Source organism: Theobroma cacao, chromosome 3, assembly GCF_000208745.1.
Source record: "Theobroma cacao cultivar B97-61/B2 chromosome 3, Criollo_cocoa_genome_V2, whole genome shotgun sequence".
Classification (NCBI taxonomy): Eukaryota; Viridiplantae; Streptophyta; class Magnoliopsida; order Malvales; family Malvaceae; genus Theobroma; species Theobroma cacao.
Window position 1 is genome coordinate 2,959,905 of NC_030852.1, and position 27,135 is coordinate 2,987,039.

Consider the following 27,135-nt stretch of genomic DNA (forward strand, 5'->3'; position numbering starts at 1 on the left):
ATGACAAGTAGAAGGTAGCTGCCACATATTACATAACAAAAAAGAAAGAAAAGAACATGGTTAATGGTTTGTAGAAATTTGGAAAAAAATATTTATAAAAACTTATAACATATGAACAAATAAAATAAAAATAAACAAATATAAATAAAAATAATAATATAAATTAAAAAAATTTAAAGTTGAGTGAGATAAGTGAAATCATTTTATTATTTTTTATTTATATTAATCATTAAATAAAACATTATTTTGAGGGAGCAAGTAATAGAATATATAAAAAAATTGAAAAATTTTTATATGTTATGAAAAAAATTTTAAAAGTTTTGGGGTCCGCCCCTGCAGATAACTACACCTTGTTCAACTGTTCAGCTAATTCCAATGAGAAAACTTGCAATGGCTTCATCAATGGCTTTCAAATTAAAGCTATTCCATCTTCTTCCACGACGTATGATAACCGGTTAAATTGCAGCAAGGTTGTTGACATCTCAGCAATTCCCGAAGGACTAATCGATGCACAGAATCTTCGCTTAAATTGGTCCAACCTGATATGCTTTAGGTGTGAAGCAGAAGGCAAAGGTTGTAGACTAAACAATAATACACAGGATCCAACAGAGTGTTATGACATCCCCAATCTCAAACTCCCCCTACATAAAGGTATATGCCTTGGACTTAAATTACTTGTTTCTTTTACTTAATTTACTTTTTTTTATTAATAAATTGTTATAAACTAAATTAATGGCATAAACAAAATCAGTTTCAAATAAAAAAGAAAACCATAACATCACTTTGAAAAATTCTTTATAAAAGTACAATTAGATCGATTTGTAATTTTTATTCTTAATAAATTGCAATTTTCATTTTTAGTATTCATACTACAAAAAAAAAAAAAGAGTTTTAATCACACTTCTTTATACTTATTTTTTTTTGTATAGTAAAATTTTAAAAGGTGTAGGTATTTAAACTTTTAGCTTCACTTTTTTCACTTTTAGTAGCAATATAAAAAAGTGCAACATTTACTAGTGTATGCAATTTCTATTGTTACATTTTATTTATAATGTATCTAAAAATTTATATAGTGAAATTAGATTTATAAAAATATTCTAAAAAATATAAAAAAAGTGTTATTAACAATATTTTTAGTAACACATTTTAAAAATGTGCTGTTTTAACTCAAATTTGTTATAGTGTCATGAACATTATCTTTTTTATCTAAACATGTTATTTGACTAATTTAATAACCAAATGTTAAGCTTCAATATATGATCTCCGACCCAAACTAGCTCTTAAATTTTACACCATTTGATATACAAGAAAAAATAAATAAAATAACCACAATGTTACTAATGCTACAATTGAATATAATCACATATCCAATGATATCTAAGCTTAAATACTATAAGATATGTAGTAGGACTTAAATTTTTGGTTCAATGAGTTGAAATGAGTCTCGATAAATAAACACTAATTTCTGACTACTCATACCAAGAATCTTGATATTCTTATGTAACATTCTTAATACATGAACCTCGATATATGTTATCTTAAATTTTTAGACTTGCTTATTTTATCTTATGGTTGCTTGTTACATTTTCATTAAATCAGGAATATTCTTTGTGGGAATAAATAATTTTTGCTAATACCAAACACAGGATTTTTGTAAGCAAGCAATATCTAAATTTAGAGTGACATTTTCTCCATCTAACCTTCCTTTGCCCCATTCTTGGGTTTTACTGTTAATTGACTAGTTCAAAGTTAGTCAATTAACTTGGTTTTGGGATATTTCGATTTGTATTTGCATCATATTATATCGGTTAACATAAAAATTTAATTGACTAAGCTTGGTAATTTTTTACTTAATTGACTATTTCATCAAATTTAATTCATTAATCTTTTTGTTTCTTTCTTTCACTTTATTTTGAAAATATTCCAACACCACTTTGACACTAAAACTTAAAACTTTTTAAGATTGCTCACTCTTCTTATTTATCTATATATGTCTCTTCCTATTATGTTGTTATAGTGTAACGCTGCTTCACTTACATTTACAAAGAAACACTCCATGCTTGTATTATATGTACAATTGAATTGATGTTTGAAAAACATTACAAGCTTATTCATTTCCAAAATTTTACAGTAATCCGTATACAAAGCTAAAGCGAATAGTTGCAGGTATAGAATTGCTTTTGGTTACATATGATTTTCGATTTTATTTATAACCAGAGATAATCACCCCTTATCTCAAGATTAAAACTAATCATGTGCTAAGTTGGAGCACATTATTTGCAGGTGTAGTCTCAACTTCGTTTCTTCTTGCACTGATTGTAATTGCCCTTCACAAGTTGTACCATTTACACAAAACAAAGAAAGAGAGCCAACTCAAGATTGAAGAGTTTTTGGAAGATACGCTTACGCTGATATTTAGAGAATAACAAATCAATTCAAGAAGAAACTTGGAGAAGGAGGTTATGGAACTGTGTTCAAAGGAAGACTTTCCAATGATGTTTTGGTAGCTGTTAAGGTCCTTAACAATTTCAAAGGAAATGGTGAAGAGTTCATCAACGAAGTGGGCTCAATGAGTAGAATCCACCATGTCAATGTAGCTCGCTTGGTTGGATTTTGCTCTGATGGATATAAACGAGCTCTTGTTTATGAGTATTTGCCCAATGAGTCATTGGAGAGGTTCATATTTTCTACCAAGGCTGAGACTCATTTCCTTGGTTGGGATAAGCTTCAAGATATTGCTCTAGGCATAGCCAAAGGGACTGAATACCTTCATCAAGGTTGTGAGCAACTAATCCTCCATTTTGACATCAAACCTCACAAGATTTTGTTAGACCACAACTTCACCCCTACGATCTCTGACTTTGGTCTAGCTAAGCTGTGTTCCAAGGAGCAAAGTGCTGTTTCCATGACAGCAGCCAGAGGAACCATGGGTTACATAGCACCTAAGGTAATCTCTAGGAACTTTGGAAATGTTTCATATAAATCAGATATTTATAGTTTTGGAATGCAACGACTTGAAATGGTTGGAGGGAGAAAAAACATTGATGTTACAGTGGAGAAAACAAGTCAGGTCTACTTCCCAGAATGGGTGTATAATCATTTGGACAAAGAAGAAGAGTTAGGAATGAGAATTGAAGATGAAAGGCAATCCTTGATAGCAAGAAAACTTTCAATTGTTGGACTATGGTGCATTCAATGGTTTCCAGTAAATCGTCCTTCAATGAAAGCTGTTATTCAAATGTTGGAAGGTGAGGCAGACAGTCTCACTATGCCGCCAAAGGCCAAATCCTTTTGCTTCCACAGATAATATGAAGCTGGGTGCTTCCAAGTATAAAAAACCTGTTGATATAGAGCTAGAAATTATTGCTGAGTAGACATAGTGCAGCCTTAAGTCTAGAAAAGAACTTTATGTGGCTAATAAAGTAAACCAGACAGATGCATATGTATTCTATCATTACAATTATGAGTTCATTTACTTAAATAAATTTGCTGTTTTTGTACTAAACATTGCCCATGGCACATAAACACTCTCTTACGTCTTTCTTCTTGTATTAACTTAATTTGATTTTAACTCAAATAAAAATTATAATTACATAAATAGTATTATATTTTATTTGTGAACAACTATATAGGCATGTTTTTTTAACGTAATTTATAAATTTTTATTAACTGATTAGGTATATAAGTTGCTGCGTCGAGTACTGAATTAGTGGAATTCCAATTAACCCGCAATTGAACTATTTAGACTCATACTCAGCACTATTCATAAAGCCAGGTCCAACATTTAATACCCATACATCTATTTGGTCGATGCTTTTGTCCCTTGTATCCAAATAATTTCCTTAAGCATGCCTTAATTACTTGGATGGTGATCATTTTAGAAAAACTTCTAGCTAGTTTACACAAATTATCTAGTTGGGGCCTTCCAATAGCTAGTAGCTCTCCTTTGCTATGTACTCAAGCAATGGAAGATAGAAACCACCTCTTTTTCATACTCTAAACAAGTCTTGTCCAAGGTCTTATAATGCTTACAGATAAATAAGTTAGTGGGAGACTTATCTTAGAAAGCAAAGAGGTCCTTTAAAAGGCAAATGTGTAGGTTGGGCATCAGAAGCCAAGATAAAAGCCCAAAAATCATAAATGGGTATATTCATAATTTTAATGTTTTCCTTGTTTAGTTATGAGTCTTACATAAGAATTATAGATATAATATATTTTCCTTTTATTTTATTTTATTTGGACAACAAGTAAGCTTAGGTTTAGGAATTTACTTTTCTTATTCTCCAAGGAAGTCTTGGGTAGAATACTTCTTTATTTTAATTTACTTTACTTGCACTCCAAGTTTAGGTTAAGTAAGATTAGACTATTATAAATAGCACCCTTAGGCTTAGCTTTTAGAAAACTTAAGCTTATCTTTTATGAATTATTGAATGATATTGTATTTTCTCTCAAATTTTGAGTCTAAGTTTCTATGTTAGAAACTTGTTTATCAATCTTAAAGACTTTGTCGAGTGCAAGTCTTTATTTCACGCTAACTCGCTGCGTCAAGATGTCTCAGAGTAACTAATCCCAGAATAGCCTGAAGAGCACACCTATATTTCATCTAGCCTAAAAGAAATTGCAAACGGCATGGGAAGCATCCTAGTGAAGCTATTGGGGTATTAGAATATTAGTCGGTACTTTTAAATGCAAACCGAACAAAAATCTCAGCCTACTTTAGATAGGAATAAATCTCTATGTTAAATTGGGGAATTTATAGTTAACACATACTTGATGCACTTCATTGGGGAATAGTAAGACATCAGCATAAACACACAAGACAAGGAACTATATGTTGTTTTAGTAGGGAATGGAAGTAGCACTAATTTATTAGAATTGAATTAATCAATAATTGAAGAATCATTTAGAATATTTGTTTACAATGTGAACACAGTTTTATAAATATTAAATAAGATAGAAAAATTTTGATGATATACAAGGCATATTGACCAACTATGTGCCTGTAATAATTAAAAATATATAACGTTATTAGTTGTTCCAGAGGGGATAACTTAGAGATTAAAACTTAACATTTGATATTGAGAGTCTTTGATTCTAATCTTAAATCAAGTGGAATGAGATATAGCATACATGATAGGGCTCCGTTGGATAACTCAAAATAGCTAAAATTGGAAACAATTCACCATTCAATTTAAATTGGTTTTTTACTTACACTTTTTTTTTCTCTTTTTCCTCTTATCTGCCCAATTCATATAGCACATAATTGTTTAATGGAAAAAAAAAGAAAAAGAAAAGAGAAAAGAACATGTCATAATTCGTGATCTCTTTCATTGTTATCATAATTTACATAATAATACTTATTTTACCTAATGAAAATTATTTTTATTTATCTGTATCAATATGAAGTGTGAAGGTTATTAGTACACCCTACACATGTAAGCCAGATGAATGATGAAATCGTTTTGCGCATGAACCTTAATGAAAAAGAAAAGTGCAAGCTAAAGAAGGATTAAAGAGGGTGACACATTGTGTGAAGAAATTAACTAAAAGAAGATAAGATTTTCGGAATTCAGTTTTGATACCACATGCTAAAGAGGAAGCTGTTAGAAAAATTGGGAAATAAATGAAAATAAAATAAAGCAAGTAAAAACAATAAGAAGTCTGAGGCATGGTATCATTGTCGTTAAAGATAACTTTCACTTTTTCAGAGTACAAAACTTGGTGTAAAAAGACTGTAGCGGTTATCCTCCAATATTTAATTGACTCTTCCTTATAGTTTATACAAACTAGTAATGGATAGTAGGAATAGCAGAAAGATTTTTTTTTTTTTGGAGAAAAAGAAAAACCCAACAGGAAAGGAAAGAAAGCAGAGAAAATATGCAAAAAACAAATAAAAAGTATACAAAGAATAGGAGATGAGAAGCTTGGTGTATATTGTGACTAAGGTAAGGAAGTTGTATTTATAAGAAAAGAATGAAGTGAACGTTGTACCAAATCAGGAAAATGAGGTGATCGTTGCACCAAATTAGAGGGTTGAGAAAAAATCTTATTAGAGTTCGAGTATGATCTAGTGTATACTCGCGCATAGGGGGGAAATATGAATTTTCTCAAAGTTTAGCCTGATCTAGTGTGCATGCGAGCCCACTCCTTTTTTCTGTTTTGCAACAAGCCCATAATGGGGTGCTTATTCAAAGTATTCACACCTTTATGTACCTTAGCAATTTGGGATGTTTGAACCTTATGAAATACACTATTTTTCCAACAATGTCCCACATATTTCATAAGGTTTCATAAGAAGTTTTGCTTGGTCAAATTTCATTTAAGTGTAATGCGTTGTGATTGGTGCTTTTTAAGCTATGAACCACCCTTAGAGAGAATGAAATATAAATCACAGAATTTTGATGACGTTTATAACTTATGTGAACCAAAATTCTTTATGTGAAATATAGATTTCATCAATCACATTGCACCCCTACAATTTCTACTGTTCAATGCAATTTTGTGCAAATAGGCCATGCACATGCTTGGTAATTCATAAGTGCTATAGAGAATTTACCCCAATTCTCATAAGAGTGGGGTTAGGGTAATTCATAAGTGCTTTAGAGAATTTGCCCCAATTCTCATAGGAGCGAGAGCGGCCCCACTCCACACTTATATAGGTGATTTCATGAAGTATATAATGTAGTTTAATACACTACCCATAGAGGATATGGAATTCATTAAGAGTTTAACTCAACCTCTTTTGTATTGCAGTTTTACACTATTCACACATTATAGGAGGGACAATAATTTTAATAATGCATGAATTTATCAATAAATAACTTGTTATTACCCATATGAACCTAATTCATGGGATCTCTAATCATATAGATTAGGTTACCATTATTTGTTGATTTCCTCCATTGGCTTAAGTCCCATTCCCTCGATGTAGTATTAATTAATTTTCTTCCAAGAGTTTTAGTTAAAGGATCAACTAAATTCAGTTTTGATTTCACATAATTAATAGATATAATTCCATCTCTAAACAACTACTTTATTACATCATGTTTTAAACGAATTTGTCTATTTTTACCATTGAAAGTTTTCTTTTTTGTAATGGCTATTGCCATTGACAATCACAATGTACAGACACAAAAGGTGTAAGTTTCATTCTTAACAAAATATTTGCTAAGAGATTTCTCAACCACTTAGCCTTATTGCTAACTAACTCTAAAGCTACAAATTCTGACTCCATTGTAGATTTTGCATTATTGTTTGTTTGGTTGATTTCTAAGTTACAGTACTCTTACCAAAGGTGAATACATAACCACTTGTGGATTTTGTCTAATTTGAATATGAGATCGAGTTAGTATCATTGTGTCTTTCTAATGCAGTGGGAAATTTATTATATAAAATACCATAGTTTAAAGTACCTTTCAAATATTTCATCATTTTGCTTAAGGCAATCCAATGATCTTTATTAGGACTTTTTGTATATCTACTTAGTCTAAAAACTGCATAAGCTATATCAAGTCGAGTATAATTCATCAAATGCATTAGACTTCCAATAATTTGTGCATACTTAGACTGAGCTACACTATCATCTCTATTTTTCTTTAATTGGATATTATTGTCATAAAGAGTACTCACAAGTGTGACATCAAAATATCCAAACATTTTAAGTAGCCTTTCAACATAATACTCTCGTGTTAGTGTTAAACCACTATCACATCTCATGATTTTAAAATCCAAAATAACATTAGCTTCTAAATATTTCATATCAAATTTAGAAATTAAGAAACATCTTGTTTTATTTACCACATCAATGCATGTACCAAAAATAAGCATATCATCAACATATAAGCTAATAGTCACACATTTACTATCAACAGTTTTTGTGTATATACATTTATCAACTCCAACAATAGAAAATCTATTACTAACAAGAACTTGATCAAATTTCTCATGCCATTGTTTTACTGCTTGTTTCAAGCCATATAAGGACTTAGTCAATTTACAAACTTTGTTTTCTTGACCAGGAAGAACACATCCCTCGAGTTGTGCCATATAAATTTTTTTTTCTAAATCATAATTTAAAAAAACTGTTTTAACATCCATTTGATGAACAACAAGTTTCTAAATTGAAGCTAATGCAAACAAAACACGAATAGATGAAATTCTTGTTGTTGGAGCAAAAGTATCAAAATAGTCAATATTTTGCTTTTGAATAAAACCTTTTGTAACTAATCTAGTGTTGTATTTATCAATAGAACTATCAAGATTAAATTTTCCTTTAAAAATTCAATTTGCAACCAATTGGTTTGGCTTTAGGTGGTAAATCCACTAATTCTCATATTTAATTTTGTAAAATCAAATCAATTTCATTTTGTATAGTTTCTTTCCAAAATGGACTTTCTTTAAAAAAAATTGCATCAGCATAAGTTAAAGGATCATTATCTACAAGATAAGTATAAAAATCATTACCAAAAGAAATTTCTTTACATGGTCTTATATTCCTTCTCAAATCATCATTTTGTATTTCAAAATTATTTTTACTAAAAAGTGCATGAGAAATTGTATCAGCTCTTAATGGAAAAATATGTTAAAAAAATTTAACATTTTTTATTTCAACAAATGTATTATAATGAAGAACATCACTTTTTAATACAAGAAATCTATATGCAGCACTATGTTCAGCATAACTAATAAACATGCAATCAAATGTCTTAAAGCTAATTTTTCTCTTTTTAAAGTCAGGAAGCATTAGCTTAGCAAGACACCCTCAAACTTTCAAATATTTTAAGTTAGGAGAATAGCCTCTCCATAATTCATAAGGTGTCCTACCAATTTTCCATAATTGATTTTCTACCTCTACTTTATACTTAATAAACATGTGAAAAACTTCATCTTTATACCTAAGTAAATAAACTTTAGTTAATAAATCTAACATAGTATTACTTACCACCTCTAGTCATAGTTTGTTTTAGATCTCCTAAGTCAGTATGAATTAAACTTAGTTTTTCAAATTCTCTATTTACTAAAATACAAGTTTTCTTAGTTGATTTCGTTTCAGCACATATTTCACACTTATTAAAGCATCTATTTTTAATACAATAAATTAAACCTAGTGATTGCATTTTCTTAATATAGGGAATGCAAACATGTCCTAGTCTACCATGCCATAAATCAATAGAGTCAATCATGTAAATAGAAGAACTAACTTTTTCATTTAGAACATTTGAAATGTTAAGTACAAAGAGTCCATGATTGCAATATGTCTTACCCATAAATACATTATTTTTTCTCATTACGAACTTGTCAGATTTGAATGACACTTTCACCTCAACCTTTCCCAATAAAGCCACAAAAACCAAGTTGGCCCCTATATTGGGAACATGAAGAGCATCATTCAGAGCTAGGGTCTTGCTAGATGTGAGCGTGAGAAGGATTTTCCCTTTACTAAGAACTTGAGTAGTTCAAGAATCACTAAGGTATATTATCTCTTCTTTGTCCCTTATTGGAGTATAGAAGGTAAAGGCATTTCTGTTTGCACAAATATGCTTGGTAGCACCTGAGTCTACTACTTATTCTTTCACACTAACCACCACATTTGATTGTGAAATGACCACATCAATTACATCATTGGATTCATCTGCTTTGACCAAGTTGACTCTTGAATTAATAGGTTTGTCATTTCCCTTTGCTCTCTTCCTGCATTACGATGCATGATGCCTTGGCTTTCCATAAACAAAATAACTACTTTCCTTTTTAAAGGCGGGATGGGGAGTTTTGGGTTTATAATCAAGTTTATGAAGGTACCTCCGTTGACGTTAGGTTCTGCCTTGTACCAAATTGGCTTTAGTTATAACTTCCTTAGCTTTTAAGGCCTTAATCTCCCTCCGGGTTGTGTCTCCAATGATGATGTGCACAATCAAGTCTACAAGTGACAATTGCTTTTCCTTGTGCTTTAGTTGTTGCTTGTAGCCATTCCAAGATTCTGGCAACTTTTAAATTAACAACTTAGCAACAAACTCTTCTTGTAAGTTGATTTTTTTAGCCTTCAAATCATCCACTAGCTTGTGGTATTCATTGATTTAACTCTTGATGTCCTTGTCATCCATCATATTTCAGCGATAGAAGTTGCCAATAACGAATTTCTATTTCTCAACATATTCAGCAGTGTATTTAGCAATCATTGACTCCCATATTTGCTTTACTTCTTTGTACGAATTGTATAAATCAAACAGCTCATTAGAAAATGTGCTAATGATCATATGCCTGCATACCTTATTTGCGTGTATATATGGTTTTAGCATTTTGACATCATCTGGCTTGGAACCAATTAGCATAAAAGCCACACCATGAACATCAAGGATTGAAAAAATCTTTTCTTGCTATCTTGTGAAGTTTCTGCCCTTAAAAACCTCAAATTTAGAAATATTTAGAAATGGTTTGGCATATGAGACCGAAGGCATAGAAGGAATAGTCAATGGAATGGAAGCCATGGTGGAACCATTGACAGTGGTGGTGGTAGTAGGGATAGAGGCAACAGTAGGAATAGTGGCAACAATATTATCAATGTGAAAATTCATTATCCTTAAGATTGTTAGAAAGTCTGAGAAACAAATGAAAATAAAATAAAGCAAAGAAAAACAGTAAGAAGTCTGAGATGTGGTATCATTGTCCTTAAGGATAATTTTTACCCCTTCAGAGTGTAAAACTTGGTGCAAAAGGACTATAACAGTTATCCTCTAAGATTTAGCAGACCCTTCCTTATAGTTTGCACAAACTAGTAAGGGGTAGCAAGAACAGTAGAAATATTTTTTTTTTAGAGAAAAAAAAAAACCTAGTAGGGAAAGAAAGAAAGTAGAGAAAATGTGTAGAAAATATAGAAAGAGTATGCAGAGAAGAGGAGATTAAAGGCTTGGTGTATATTGTGACTATGGTAGGGAGACTGTATTTATAGGTAGAGAATGAAGTGAATGTTCCACCAAATTAGGAGAATGAGGTAAATGTTGCACCAAATTAGGGAGTTGAGGAAAAACCTGGTCAACATGTATACTCAGTCAGGTAGATGTTGTAGCAAATAAGGAGAATTAGGAAAACTCAGTCAATATGGTAGAGTTTGAGTTTGATTACTGGGAAAGCTTAAAAAAATTAAAGCCAATGTAAAAAAAATTCACTTGGGCCTAGCCCACGTATATACTTGTGCACAGGGAAGGGAAACTATGAATTTTCTCAAGGCATAACTCGATCTCGTGTGTGCGTGAGCCCACTCTTTTCTTCCTTTTTTGCAACAAGCTCATAATGGGTTTACTTATTTAAAGCACTCACACCTTTATATAACTTAGTAATATGAGATATTTGAACCTTATTAAATACACTATTTTTCCAACAGAAGTTGGGTGAAAAGTTATCCTAAAAGCTTAAGTTGAAAGGGAAAGAGTTCAACTTTTATATTTAAGCTCTAAAAAGGATAATGGAAAAAACAAAGAAATTCTTACGTATACCAAAACAGAAAAGAGAAGCACCGTTCCAACATAACTAGTTGAAAAATCAAATTATCAATTTAAACCCATAATTGATAAAACACATCTAAGATTACCATAAACACGAAAATACTCAAAACAAGAAAAGGAGAAAAAGAGTAGTTACGGGCTGAGGCAGGCATGCCCATAATGTATAACACAATCAGCATCAATATGGGAAGCTCCAACCTCTTCAACTCAACTTCTCAACGCTGTTTGCCTTTACTAATAACCCAACTCTATTACCTGACCCAAGTTTGTTTCTTGATGAAGTAACCACTTTCGTAGCATGTTTCAACAAGTGATCTGGGAACTGTAAAACCAAAACTCACTTTTTCATTCAACAACTAAAACAAAGAAAAGCAACTCTGGCGAAATTCCTGCTTAGAATGAACTCTGCTGTGCGGCTAATTTCGAAGTTCGATTCCAAGTCTGGGGCTACTGGGTGATTGGCTCTCCCTCTGGCATAGAAGGCCGAGCCCATGTAATTTTATTTATGACTATTTTATTTCTCATGGGTTAGCTATACATGCAAAAGAAATTTTCATTATAAGTTAATCTAATACTGAGGTATTTATAATTAATCTTAAAAAGTAATTAAAATACGATAATTAATTTTTTAAAATATTTAAATAAAATAAGCTAATTATAATTTTTAATTACTTAAGAAAGCAATAGAATTAAAGAGATCCATTTCCTTTTTATTAATTTGTCAGCTTCCTAGTACTAATCAAATTTTTATTGTGATTAAAAAATTATGTTTTCGACTTAAAAAAAAAGCTAAGTATTTTCTAAATGCTATCATATTAAGTCAATATATTTTAAAATCAATTTATTTTAAATTTCAAAAATTCTTCGTCCAAACACATCTTAAAGGAAAATATTGTTGCTAAAAGTTATGTTCTATTTTTTTCTTTCTCCAAATCCTTTTTGTTTTTTGAAGAAAAAGAGATTTAAGCTCAACTCATTAGATAAGAGAGTTACTTAAAACAAGATCGAAATGAGCTTGGTTTTCATCCAGAATTACAATATTTTATTGGAACTAAATAAAATATAGGGTCAGATTGAAACTAGGAAAAGAATTACCGAACAAAGTCATTAATATCGGGTCACAAGCAAAATAATAAAGTTAAATGAATAAAAATGGAGCTTGGATAGAAATCTTAATTCAAATCTTTGTACTCTCTTTTATCATATATATATATATATATATATATATATATATATATATATATATTATTATTTAAAGATTATATGTCTGAATATTTAATTTAATAGTAAGTAAAATACATCCACTTATTGGAAAAATTGAGTACAAATCTTCCTTTACCTAATAAAACAAAGTAGCAAATTTATTCTTGACGAAAAACTCACGTCTTAATTAATTTCAATAAAATAAAAAGAAATAAATTAAATTAATTATCACAATCATGCATGTATACATGAATAAATCTTGAGAATTAAATTGATATACTAGTGATATTGGAGCATTCAGCTCTCCTCTATCATTTTAATATTCATTACTTTTCAATATATTTTTAATCATCATTTATATCTATGAGTTCACAATTCAAAAATTAAATCTTACTTATATGAACAGTAATTAAAAGTATAATAATAAAAAGTCACAATTAGAAAAATAAATAAAACGAAACCAAAATCCTACATCAGGGACAAGGGAGTAAAACATTATAATTAATGGTTTCCATATTTCACATCTCAATATTTACATTTGAGGCACTTCCATGCTCATGGTGGTAGCATCAAGGGTCGACGTCGTAGGCTCGTCTTCCCTATTGCAACTCGCAAAATCCTTGGATGACCTTCCAAAAGAAAATTCAAAAGGTTGCGGAGGTAGTTCAAGTACTTCAACCTCACCTTCAAGCATCTCTAAGACCTTACTTATCGAAGGACGATCAGTAGGCCTCATTTGTATGCACCAAAAAGCAACTATGACCATCTTCCTTACAATTTTCTTTTCACTCTCAGTGGCATCTCCTAACTCTGCATCTTCCCCTTTCTCAAATCGGTCGTAAATCCATGTTGGGAAATATATTTGACTAGATTGTTCAGCAAATGCATTCAAATTTTTCCTCCTTCCCACCATTTCCATTAACAACATTCCAAAACTATAAACGTCAGCCTTGTGTGAGATACTCCCAATGTTCTTGTAAAACAATTCTGGAGCAATATATCCTAAAGTACCTCGTGCTGCAGTGAGAGACACAATACTTTGATCTACTGCATACAATTTTGCTAGGCCAAAATCTGAAATTTTCGGAATGAAGTTCTTATCTAGAAGAATGTTATGTGGTTTGATGTCAAAATGTAAAATTTGCATTTCACAACCTTGATGCAAGTATTCTATTCCTCGGACCACTCCAATTGCAATCTCAAATATTTTTTCCCAACATAAAGTGGTATCCTTTTCTCTTGAAAATATGATTTTATCTAAAGAACCATTTGGCATAAAATCATAAACAAGTGCTTGTTTTGATCCATCTACACAAAAACCGATAAGTTGTACCACATTAACATGATGAATCCTTCCAATGGTAGCAACTTCATTGATGAAATCTTGTCCATGTGATTTTGACATTTCTAACAATTTTACTGCAATAGGACGCCCGCTTCGAAGTGTTCCTTTGAAAACTGAACCATAACCACCTTGTCCTAATTTATCTTTAAAACATTTTGTCATTTTCTTTATTTCTGAATAAGAATACTTGATAGGCTTTAAATTATTTTGCATTTGAAGAAACTCTTCAATTGTATCATCTGTAGACAAATGTCTCCTTCGAAACTTAATTAGCACAACTACAATCAAGCATGAAACCCCCAATAGAGTTCTAATAATAATGTATACTCCTGTACAAGAGAATTATTAATAGGAAGACATCAGCATAAATACATAAGATAATGAACTATATATTGTTTTAACAGAGAACGGAAGTAGTACTGCTTTATTAGAATTGAATTTTTTATATATAGCTAAATAGGTTAGAAGAAGCTTTGATGATGTACAAGGCATAATGACTAACTATCTATTTTCACTAATTAAAAATATATAACGTTATTAATTAGTTGTCTCTGAGGGGATAACTCAGAGATTAAAACTTAACACTTCATCTTGGGAGTCTTGATTCCAATTTTAAATAAAGTGGAATGAGATTTACCAAATGTGATAACTCAAAATAGCTAAATATTGGAAACTTCACCATTCAATTTAAATTGATTTTTTACTTCATTCAAACTTTTTAATATGACACATAATTGTGTAATGGAAAGATTTAAAAAAAAAAAGAAAAAAGAAAATGTCATGATTCATGATATGAGCTCTTTGATTATTATCATATTTTTTTAGAATAATACTTATTTTACCTAATGAAAATTATTTTTATTTATCTCTATATATCCATCAGAGGTGTGAGGGCTATTAGTATCTCGTAACTTCGGTTGTCATGCACAAAATCATTAAAGCTTAATTAATTCATGAGTAAAAGAGATTCTCTCACCTGTGATTAGAAATAAAGCATCTTCGATTCCTGTTAAAAAGGGGTAAAGATTAGCTTAAACAAAGGAATAAGAAATAAGCAAAAGCCACGAACAAATTATAGATGAAGTGAAAAACATACTAGTATAAAATTCTTGAGTGAAATGTACCGGTGGAACGCCTAAGGTAAAAAACATTCGCAATTTGTAAAGACAGTCTAAACTGATACCCTTCGCCCACAAAAATCTGTGTCAAGAATAATAAATTATGTAAGAAATACTTCGAAAACAACTACTTCAAAGATTTTAAATATTTTTAAAAAAAATTCTCATTTTAGGATCTAATATTTACCAAATATTTCAGTTTAAGATCAAACTTTTTATCTACTTTTTTAAATTAATCTATTTTATTCATTTTAAAAAATGATAAATAGTTAATAATTACTATTAATGAAATTAATTGTTTTTCTTGTGAGAATAACCTTTAACAAATATAGCAATATAAATTTGTATAATCAGTTCTTTATAGAGCCCCATATAGTTTGCAAAGTTCAATTTGAAAATTTTTTGATTACCTTGTAGTATTTTGGTTTTTCAAAAATCGAATTAATCAATAAAATGTTGCTTTTTTTTTTAAATCAAACTGACTCAAATCAAATTTCATGGATTTGATTTGAACTGTTAAGTTCTCTAATTCTTTTAACAAATGTTCTATATTATTAAGTAAATTTAAAATAAAATAATATTTCATTAATGAAAACTAAAATGTTATATAAAATATATTATAAAAAACCATTCTTTTTGAGTTGGGTAATTTCAATTTTTCGACCAATAGATAAAAATCCAACCAAATGGAATACATATTTTTAGTAACCAAATAGATAAAAATCCAACCAAATGGAATACATATTTTTAGTAATGAAATAAAAAACTGAATGGAACGCAATTTTCCATTATCTCAAAATTTTCGCTTAGTTCTAATTCTATAGGATGCTAATAAAAAACTCTTTCACTATTTTTTTTAAATGGATAAAATTAAAAAATTGCATTTTAGTTTAAAAAAATTGAATTGTGAAATAAAATATTTGATAAAAATTAGATATAAAATAAGCATTTAACCATTTTTTTTCTACGTAGAGAAAAGGGAATTTGATCCTACTTGATACAAAGATGCGACTTGTAAAAGTATCCTCTACTAGTATTAAACAGATAATTTGATGTTTTTAATTTAAATTATCAAATAATAGTTATTTTTTATACTAGTAACTTAAACTATTGTTCTTTAAAAAAAGGAGGTTTTATGCTCGAAATTCTTACATATAACTAAGTGTAATTTTGTTGCGATAGTCAGGAAAATGTACACATCTCAACGGCACGTCATAACCCATCAGGAACTTCTGGTGAACATCGAAAATAGAGAGACCGGTGACATTAGGAGACCGAAACCAAAATGGTCGCGGAGCCTGGACTTCAATGGTGCAGGGTTCAAGGAAACCAGTAGCGTTGGGCGTCTTTCTGCTAAATAAAGCATAAAGGTGCGGAGAGAAGGAGGCGTTGGCGCAAGGAGAGGCATCGATGTAGAGCGGGGAGTTGATGAGAACTTGGCAGCTTAAAAAATAAATAAAACTATATCCGCATGGAAAGGATTTGGGAAGAATGGAGCATTCATCACTATTCAGACTCCCATCCACCAATCGAATGGTGTGATTATAAAAGATGTCTAGGACATAGAATCTTCCATAATCAACATCGTCCAAAATGGTGCGATTATGTTCACATACTAGTTCATACTCGCCACATTCGGGAGTGTCGCCCTTGAATCTGAAAGGGCTGCGGATGTTTAAAGCTCCGCAAGAGCGCTTGCAATCGTGGGTGCCTCGTCTTGCAGCATCAACGGCATCAAGGAGCTGAGACAAAGCAAGGGCAAGAAGGCCCAATATTGCAAGCTTTGCCCTTAACATATTAGAAAAGAGTGAGACGAGGGTATGAATTTTGATGCAATGAAGAAGAGAACAATGCTAGTCGCAGAGAATGAGAAAGGCTCTAATATAATGCACGCGTTTTTCCAACATGTCGCTAAATTGTAAAAAATTGTGTGGTAAAGTGGAACATGTGAACATGACATTTATCTTGTAAGGGTTTTTTTTTAAAAATAATTATCTAAGTGGAACGCATGCATTACTTTATTTAACTTGTCAGCTTTACAGCACATGCATTTACCCTGTGCGACTTACTTATTCAAATAATTTTTCTTTTCAAAAAGCGGAAAAATTTTATAAATATAAGAAAAAGAAATACATGGCTATCAATACCGGTAGAAGAAACTGTTGAAAAGTAATTTTTAATTTGGAAATCAAGTTTTTGGAAGAACTGGCGGGAAGCATAAGCTTTGAAGGTTGATGAAAGATTTTTAGAGCAAAAACGTTGTCGCTCTTGACTGAAGATGCTGGTTACCGTTAAGCTGTGCATTAGTTATTGTGCAGCTTCTACCTGGATTCGATTTACTCTCCATCATCTAAATTTTAGGTAACATTGTTATTGAGAAAATATAAATATGAAATTGAAAAATGAATGGGTGCTTGATGGCCATTCATTTTTCTCTGCTCAAGTTGTCACTTCCCCTTCTTTTCTGTTTTCCCATTCTTTTAACTCTTCATTAATTTTTCGACAAAACCTTAGCTTCATTTTTCTTCAAATGGTATCAAAGCTCTAAAGTGATCTTAAGGGACTGCACTCTAAAATTCACCATGACTTCTGGCTTCAACTCATTTGCTCCTCCAAGGTTCATCAGAGAGAATTCTTCCTTCTGTTGTGTGAAGATGGAGTCGTATCTCAAGGCTTTCATTCTTTGAGAAGCTTTGGAATCTGATGAAGAACCTGTTCAAAGGAGAGGTAATCCAACCCTTGCTTAGATTAGGCAATTTGAGGAAGACAAATCAAAGAGGTATAAAGCTTTGTCCTGCCTACACTCAGCTTTATCTAATGAAATATTTGCTAGGGTTATGCATTTGAGAACTCCTAAATAGGTTTGGGATAATTTGATGGATGAATTTTTTGGAAGTGAAAGAATTAGGTAGATTCAAGCACTTAATCTTACTCAGAAATTTGAAATACTTAGAATGGAGGACAATGAAAATATTAAAGATATTTCTAGACAAATGATGGGACGGCATTAGTGAACCAATTAAGGTTAATAGGAAGTGAAATTACAAAGGAAAGATTAGTAACCAAAATGCTAGTTAGTTTACGTGAAAAAATATGAATCTAAGGTGTCCTTATTAGAAGATTCTAGGGATCTTGCTTATCTTACTCTTAAGGAGTTAGTTAATGCTTTAGAAGGTCTTGAACAAAGGAGAACGTTTAGGCAGGCAAGTGCAATTGATTTTGCCTTAGTGGCTAAGACTAAAAATGTGAAGGTGAATGGAAGTAGTACAAAAGGTAGTTCAGCTGATAAGAAAAACAAAGGGAAGAAGAGTTGAGATAATAAGCAGGGAGATCAAATAAAGGAATTTCCACCATGCCAATACTGTAAAAAAACCAATCACACAAAGAAATTTTAAATGTAAGGCTTGTAGTCAATAAGGGCATGTAGAAAAAGTATGTAAGAATTGTTCTAAGGTGAATGAGAAAGCTGTTGTAGTTGAACATGTGGATGAAGATACTGATGAGGTTTTGTTTATTGCAACCATTGGGAAAAATTCAAGTAAAACTAATATTTGGCTATTGGATAGTGCTTGCTTACATCATTTGATAGGTAACCAATCTCTATTGACTATTCTTGACACAAGTTTTAAGTCAAAAGTGAAGATTAGAGATGATGATTACTTAGATATACTTAGAGGAGGTACTATTAATGTTAAAACTGCTTCAGGTAGTAAATGTATTAGTAGTGTGCATTATGTTCTTTATGCTAATCACAATTTCTTGAGTGTGGGATAACTTGCTAAAGAGCATTATAATTTACTATTCAGAGATGATGGTTGCACTATGCTTGAACCTTATGACAATGAAATTTTCACTGTTACTATGAAGAACAATTGTTATCCACTTAACTTGGCTAATACAGCTCCTTTGGCTTTGTATAATAAGTTGGATATGTTCCATATATGGCATAGGAGACTTGGTCATGTAAATTACAATTCCTTGGCTCTTTTTTCTTCAAGGAATCTAGTGGAAGGCTTAGTTAGAATCTCAAAACCAGATAAGCTTTGTCAAGCTTGTTAATTTGGAAAGCAATCAAGGAAACCTTTTCCTCAAGAAAGCAGATGGAAGGATACTAGAAAACTTGAATTGGTGCATACAAACATAAGTGGACCAATGAAAACCCTTTCACTCAGTGGTAGTAAGTTTTACATAATTTTTACTGATAATTTCACAAAGTATTGCTGGATTTACTTTTTAAAGTAGAAGTCTGAGGCATTGAGCTACTTCAAGAAGTTTAAGATAGCAGTTGAGAATTTCTCAAGCTAGAAAATTAAGACTTTGAGAACTGACAATGGAAAGGAATATACATCTACTGAATTTGAGCATTATCTAGAATCTCTGAGAGTTCAACATCAACTAACCATTCCATATAGTCTCTAGAAGAATGGTAAAGTTGAGAGAATGAATAGAACTCTTCCTGAAATGGGAAGATGTCTGTTGTTTCAAATGAATGTTCCAAAGGCATTTTGGGCAGAAACTATGAATACAACTAACTACATTTTGAACAGAGTTCATACTAGAGTTTTGAAAAACAAAACCCCATATGAAATGTGGTTTGATCATAAACCAAGTGTTTTTCACTTAAAGACTTTTGAATGTGTATGTTATGCTAAGGTTCTAGATGCTAAAAGAACCAAGTTTAATCCCAAAGTCTGTAATAACAATGCTAGTGGGATACAGTGAAGTATCAAAGGGCTACAAACTATATGATACTGAATTGAAGAAAACATTTGTGAGTAGGGATGTGGTGTTTGATGAGGGTCAGAGTTGGAATTGGCCAAATGCAAATGTAGAAAAGGTTAACTTTGTTACTTTGCTGATGATATGTTTCTGTAAAATGATTCAGATGATCAATTTGACTTAGAGGATGAAAGAAAAGCTGCAAAAGGCACCAAGAGTTTAGATGACATTTATAGCAGGTGTGATGTAGCCTTAGCTGAACTAGCAAGCTTTAAAGAAGCACATTCAGAAGAACACTAGAAGTTAGCCATAGATGCTAAAATGCAGATGACTATTAAGAATGTGACATAGATTTTAGTGGACAGACCTGTTGACAAGAACATTATTAGAGTTCAATGAATTTACAAAACCCAATTGAATCCTGATGCTTTTGTAAATAAATACAAGGCTCCACTTGTGGTCAAAGGATATGTTCAAGTGTATGTGGTTGACTATATAGAGACCTTTGCTCTAATTGCTAGACATGACACAAATAAGAATGCTCACTGCTTTGTCATCAAGGGAGGGATGGAGGATTTATCATTTTGATGTCAAATAAGCTTTTCTTAATGGCATTTTTATTTAAGATATTTACATTAAGCAGCTTGACGGTTATGTGCAACAAAGGTTTGAGAAGAAGGTGTGCAAACTTATTAAGGCATTTTATGGCTTAAAGCAAGCCCCAAGAGCCTGGTACACTAGAATTGATGATCGTTTCAAGAATCAAAGGTTCCAGAGGAGCATAAATGAGTCAAACATTGTATGTGAAGAGTGAAAATGGTATTGTGTTGCTCATTGTAGCACTTTATGTAAATGATCTCTTAATTACTGGGCTTAAAGGTAAATACTTGACTGAATTTAAAGTTTAGACGAAGAAAGTGTTTGAAATGACATATTTGGGTGAGATGACTTACTTTTTGGGTATGGAGGTTATGCAAGCTGTTAGTAAGGTTGTATTGCATCAGGGAAAATATGCAAACGATTTACTTAGTAGGTCTAATATGAGTATATGAAAGGTTGTAAGCTCTCTATTGTGCACTGGTGCAAAGTTTAGCAGAAAAGATGGTACTGCTAAAGCAAATGGGCAATTATATAGAAGCATAATTGGTTTTTTGCTATACTTAACAACTACAAGGCCTGATATAATGTTTTCAACATGCTTGCTGTCAAGATTCATGTAAGATCCTTCAGAGACTCACTTTACAACAGTTAAGAGGATCTTGAGGTATGTGAAAAGAACTTTGGATTATGGATTAATATACATGAAACAGAAGAGCAATCAATTAGAAGGTTTCTTAAACAATGATAGGGTTGGATCATTGGATCATTTTAAAAGCACATATTTCATTTGGCAGTGCAGTGTTTGCCTGGAACTTAAAGAAACAGCAAGTGGTAGCTCAGTCAATAGTTGAAGCAGAGTACATTGCTTGTGTAGTTGTTGCTTACTATGCTTTAAGGTTGAGAAAGGTATTGGTTGAGTTGGGATTTAAGCAAGAATAGGGAACCTTAATTAATGTTGAAAACTTGTTAGCAATTGCATTTGCAAAGAACCCTGTTCAACATGGAAGAGTAAAGCATATCAGATTCAAGTACCATGCTCTGAGAGATGCAGTAAAGGAAGTGAGTTTGAATTACTTCATTGGTCAACTAATGATTAGCTTGCTAATATTTTCACTCAGAGCTTGGGAAAGGAGAGATTTGAGTATTTGAGATCATGTCTTGGAGTTCACTAGATTGAGAATTATAGGGTTGTGTTGAAAAGTATTTCTTAATATGGAAATCAAGCTTCTGGAAGAACTGGCAGGAAGCATCAGCTTTGAAGATTGAAGAAAGACTCCTAGAGCAAAAATGTTGTCGTTCTTGACTGAAGATGTTGGTTGCCTAACACGCTAGTTCATTGTGTTGTTTTCTTTTTTACAGTTTGATGTATTCAAAACGATCTTGGTCATGTCGATTTATTTTGTTTCATGTTTGTTGGTCCTGTATGCATCACTGTGGTCAGGGCCAGCCCTTGGGTGAAGCCACCCAAGCAAGGGCCTTAGGCCCCCAATTTGGGGAGGTCCCAATTTTAAAGAAGATTTATAATTTTATAATAATTATAATATAAATAATTATATTAAAAAATATAAAAATAAAAAATAATTCATCAAAATTATTTATTCTTTTACTTTTTTTAATTATGTACCTAATAAATCTCAAATTTCTATTACTTCTTTATTTCTAAAATACTATTAATTCTCAACTATATTCTCTTATTTCTAATAAACTAACAGTTACATGTATTTAATCATTTTCAACAGCTATTTTTTTTCTCACTTATTTCTCTTATTTTCAATAAGCACATTTAATGATTTCCAACAACTATTTTTTTTCCTATATATAAAACTAATTATTTTTTTCAATGTATAATATCTACTTTTGAAATCTTCCTTTCCCATTTGCTCTTTCTTCCTTTAACTTCAATTTTTCTCCAAAGAATTTTGTTCTTTTATTATCTTCATAAAGTTGTGAGCCTCATTTGCGATTTGCAATAAACATTCAACAATTAGGTACTATTGTTCTAATCTTTATAGATTTTTTTACTTTAATTTAAATTTATATTATATTGTTATATTATTTTTATTTTATGTGATAGTTGATTTATTTGAATTAAAAATTTTGATTGTTGATTTTATATTAGCCATTTAAAAAATATAAGATAATTATAATAGTTAAATATTTTTAGAATAATGTTAACAATTCCAGTAAGTGTTGCTTTAAGAAAAAGAAGTTTTTCAGAACTAAAATTAATAAAATCTTATTTAAGATCAACAATATCTTAAGAAATATTAAATGGATTGACTATATTATCAATTGAAAAAGAAATATTAGAAGAACTTGATTATAAAAGTTTAATTAAAAATTTTACATCTCAAAAAGTTAGAAGAATAAAATTTTAATAATTTTGTTAAATTTCAATAAAAAAAAGCCTCATTTGAATATTTCATTTTAGACTTTTGAACTTATTAAGTCGTCCTTGACAGTGGTGCTATTTTAGTCTGTTTTCTTATTTCTGGTGTAAGGCTCAACGACCATGTCTTTTCTTATTTCTGGTGTCACTTCTCCTTTTTCTCTGTTTTCCCATTCTTTTAGCTCTCCATTAATTTTTCCAAAACATCTTAACTTCATTTTTCTTCAGAAACAAACAACCCCCAAGGATCATGTTAATCCAAAATAAAAACCATCAAAGGTTGCGAGCAAGAGAAACAAAGACCTCAAGACAACCCCTTACAGAACACCCAAAACACAAAAGAACTCTACAACAAAAATCAAGACAACCCAAAACTCGAATTACAAACAAGCAGATCAGCAAAGAAGAGTTCAGGAAACAGGAAAAAAGCAGCAGAAAGAAAAAGAGGCAGAGAACTCCAACGCTATCAAAACCACACAGCAGCAGAAAAAATCAAGCAGCATGTTAAATTACTTATTCAAGTAATTTAATAAGTGATACATGTTTGTTACTACATATAAAAACATTGACATGTTGGGTGCATATACATATAACTTTTACTTGTTACTTTTATATACACGTGATGCTGACGTGATATTAACATATTAAATAAAAATGTCATATGATTAAATTATAATATCATTATATTATGTTATTATCTAATATGATATATTATTGTGTTACGTTAGTAGTGTATAAATTTTGATGCAATCAATAAGAGAGGAATGCTAGGTGCATAGAATGAGAAATGCTCTAATTAATCAACGTGTTAATAGCATGTTGCTAAATTGTAAAAGATCGTGAGATAAAGTGAATCACGTGAACATGACAGCTAACTTGCTAGGGTTTTTATAAAAAAGTTATCCAAGTGAAACATGTGCATTACTTTATTTAACTTGTCAGGTTTACAGCGCAGCGCATTCACATTGTCCAGCTTACTTTGTTAAATTAATTTAATAATGAAACATGTTTTTTAATACATATAAAAACATTGCCATGTTGGGTGAATATTCTCACGAGAATACATGCACTTGCTAAAAGACAATGCACACTTATATGAAAGTCAATGCACTCCCACGGTTCACCAACATTGACTCACTGTCTCTGTTTCATTATTGATACCAGCGCATATTCACATTGTTGCCACTTACTTTATGACTATGTCAAAACAAATATTTTTATCTTTAACACATAAAGATTTGATTTTAATATTTCATACTATAAATTATTTAACATTCCATTTACATATGGTTTGATTCCACTTTTAAATTTATTCAATAATTATATGTCTAATTAGAAAACACAAGTAATTAAAATAAATATATTGAAAATCTAACATAACTCAAACGTTTGTTATATTTTGAGTCACGTAAAATAAAATATAAATATTTTAACTAACATATAGTTTTCATGTGAACATATATTTTTGTTCTCACTAACGTTAGTTTGATAAGTTTGCTTAATAAAATTATAAAATCATTTTGATATAATATTTGAAAAAGTCTCTAAACTATTTTAAAAAAATTGAAATAAACTCTTATTTTTTTATTATATTTAATTAAGTTTTTATATTTTTATTTTAAATTAAATAGACTTTGATTACTAACGATTGATTAATTATTATGAACCAAACTACCACTTGTTATTTTTATGTCCACATGATGTGGATATAGAGAGTGAAAATGTCACATCTACTTGCCACATCATCATTCCTTATTACATGTTAGTATGTCATGTTAATGTTACATAGTATAGAAGAATAAGAGACAATTTAACTAATAATAATTACTCAATTATTAATTATAAAAGTTTGATTAAACATAATTAAAGAATAAAAATTTATTTAAATTTTTAAAAATTATTTTTTTGTTATCGTAAATTGTTTCAAGTATGACCAAATAAATTACTTTTGAATTACAGATATTTTAATAATTTTATTAAAAAAATTAATAATGTAACTCTTAGGAAGAATAGAAAGACCAAAGTTGGGAAAAGCAAAAGGAGAAAAGTTACATAGGACCCCGTCCCCAAGCCTCCCAAGGTCTCCAAAGCGGTGAATGCCTGGGGAGCAGTTTAGGGTGTAACTTGTAAGTATGCTCTCTACCAGTCTCTGCAAGCACTGTAACGCCACCATCAGTTTCCTTTTAAAAAGAATTGAAGATTTAGGAATAAGAATTGAAGATGAAAGGCAATCCATGATAGCAAGAAAACTTTCAATTGTTGGACTATGGTGCATTCAATGGTTTCCAGTAGATCGTCCTTCAATGAAAGTTGTGATTCAAATGTTGGAAGGTGAGGCAGACAGTCTCACTCTGCCGCCGAATCCTTTTGCTTCCACAGATTATATGAAGCTGGGTGGTTCCAAGTATAAAAACCCTGTTGGTACAGAGCTAGCAATTATTGCCGAGTAGACATAATTCAGCTTGCAGCACTAAGTCTAGAAAAGAGTTAACTATATCTGGCTAATGAAGCAAACTAGACGGACGCACATGCATTCTATAATCACAATTGTGAGTTCATTCACTTAAATAAATTTGCTGTGTTTGTACTAAACATTGCTAAGGGCAAATAAACACTTTCTATGTCTTTCTTCTTTAAAACTTCCTCGTTCAAACATTTTCTTCACTATCTGACTTGATTATTATCAACTTAAGTAAATAATTATAAACTTAATTTGACCTCAAATGAAAATTGTAAATACATAAATAGTTTTATATTTTATTTGTAGACAATTATATATGTACATTATATTTAACTTAATCTTTAAAATTTTTTAGAATTGATTAAGTTTTTTAGTTGCTGAGTCAAGTACTGAAGTAGCCGAATTTGGCTTAACTCATTAATCAAACTGCTTAGACTCAAACTCAGCACTATTGAATGAGATGCAAATATTCATAAAGCCAAGTCTAATATTTAATACACATACATCTATTTGGTCTATGTTTTCGTCCCTTGTATCCATATAATTTCCACAAACATGCCTTCATTGCTTGAATGGCCAGTTTAGATAACTTCTGCTTTGCACAGATTATCTAGTTGGGGCCTTCCCATAACCAGTAGCTCTCCATGGCTCAGTTTATATTGCTTGTATCCATATACTTCAATCTATGAGATCAATTATTTATTTTTCAAGGAGGCTTAACATGTACTAATATTTGAGCATTATCAATACCCTATCTTGACAATACAATGACAAAAAATAATTTTAGGAACATGGTTTTAATGTATAATGATCTCATAATTATAATAAATGTATAATTCTCTTAGAAGACCTTTATGTTCCATGAAATTCATCCAATTAGTATTTAAAAACTTTTTGTTGTTGTACTAACATGAAGGAAAACCTCTACCGTATATAATTATATGATTAAGTATGCATTAAATGACAATATATATATTTCTTGACCAATCCAATTAGTTCAAAAATATATACAAACACCTAACTCTCATCGGTCGACCACCTGCAGCCAGATCTAGTTAGATCACGGTCCCCTAATGAGCATGAGTCTCGCGCTCCCCTCCGCAGCGCTCCCCCAGATCTAGCCACGAGGTGGCTGATCGATTTAAGGGAGTGCCACCGACCGACCTAAGAAAAAAGAAAATAGTGAAAAAGAGTGAAGAAAGAATAAGGGTAGTTTAGACATTTTATGTTTTTTTGTTAACACCGTTTATATATTTGGGACGGATTATTTATTTCGAATATTAATAGACCTGCATAGAATTATAGTTAAAACTTAAAGAGATCATGGGATTTTATCCTATTTTTTTCAATTCGTATTCAATAGATAATTAACTTCTAGTCTCATAAGATTTAGATTATTAATTTTGTTTAATAAAATTATTAAAATATCTTAGATTCAAAAATAATATATTTGTTCAAAATATTTTTTTCAATTAGTATTCAGTTGATAATACCTTCTAATGTGTGGAACATTTGTTGATAGCACAAAAATAACACAACTTTTGTTACACTGTAAAAATTTCCGTGAAGTTTTGGAAATACAATGTTATATAGCCATGGAGAGTCCATGGCGATCAAGCACCAAGAGAAGAATAAAATGGAAATGCCAATTTTGGTTGAGCAAGTGACTTTTTTTTAGAAAAAAATTATAAAAGTTTATTTCATTTAAAATAAAAATACAAAAATGTGATTGAACTTAATAGAAAAATAAAATTTTATTTTAATTTATTTTAATAATTTTTTTAAAAAATTAAGTATTATAT

The 27,135-nt window shown here is 30.8% G+C and overlaps 2 protein-coding genes across 2 annotated transcripts; one reads left to right on the forward strand and one right to left on the reverse strand.

The window, feature by feature from the left end:
• On the forward strand, window positions 300-25,511 carry LOC18604193 (rust resistance kinase Lr10). Its single transcript, XM_018116994.1, is given in 4 exon segments — window positions 300-651; window positions 2,284-2,391; window positions 2,394-3,248; window positions 25,204-25,511. Coding segments are annotated over 4 exon segments (1,434 nt in total). The 3' UTR covers window positions 25,323-25,511.
• Window positions 13,141-17,007, reverse strand: LOC18604192 (probable receptor-like protein kinase At5g39020). The gene is made up of 4 exons (XM_018116954.1): window positions 16,317-17,007; window positions 15,143-15,246; window positions 15,023-15,052; window positions 13,141-14,375 (listed from the first exon to the last, which is right to left on the reverse strand). Exons 1-4 carry the CDS (start codon window positions 16,958-16,960, stop codon window positions 13,234-13,236), a joined length of 1,920 nt encoding a protein of 639 aa, XP_017972443.1. The 5' UTR covers window positions 16,961-17,007; the 3' UTR covers window positions 13,141-13,233.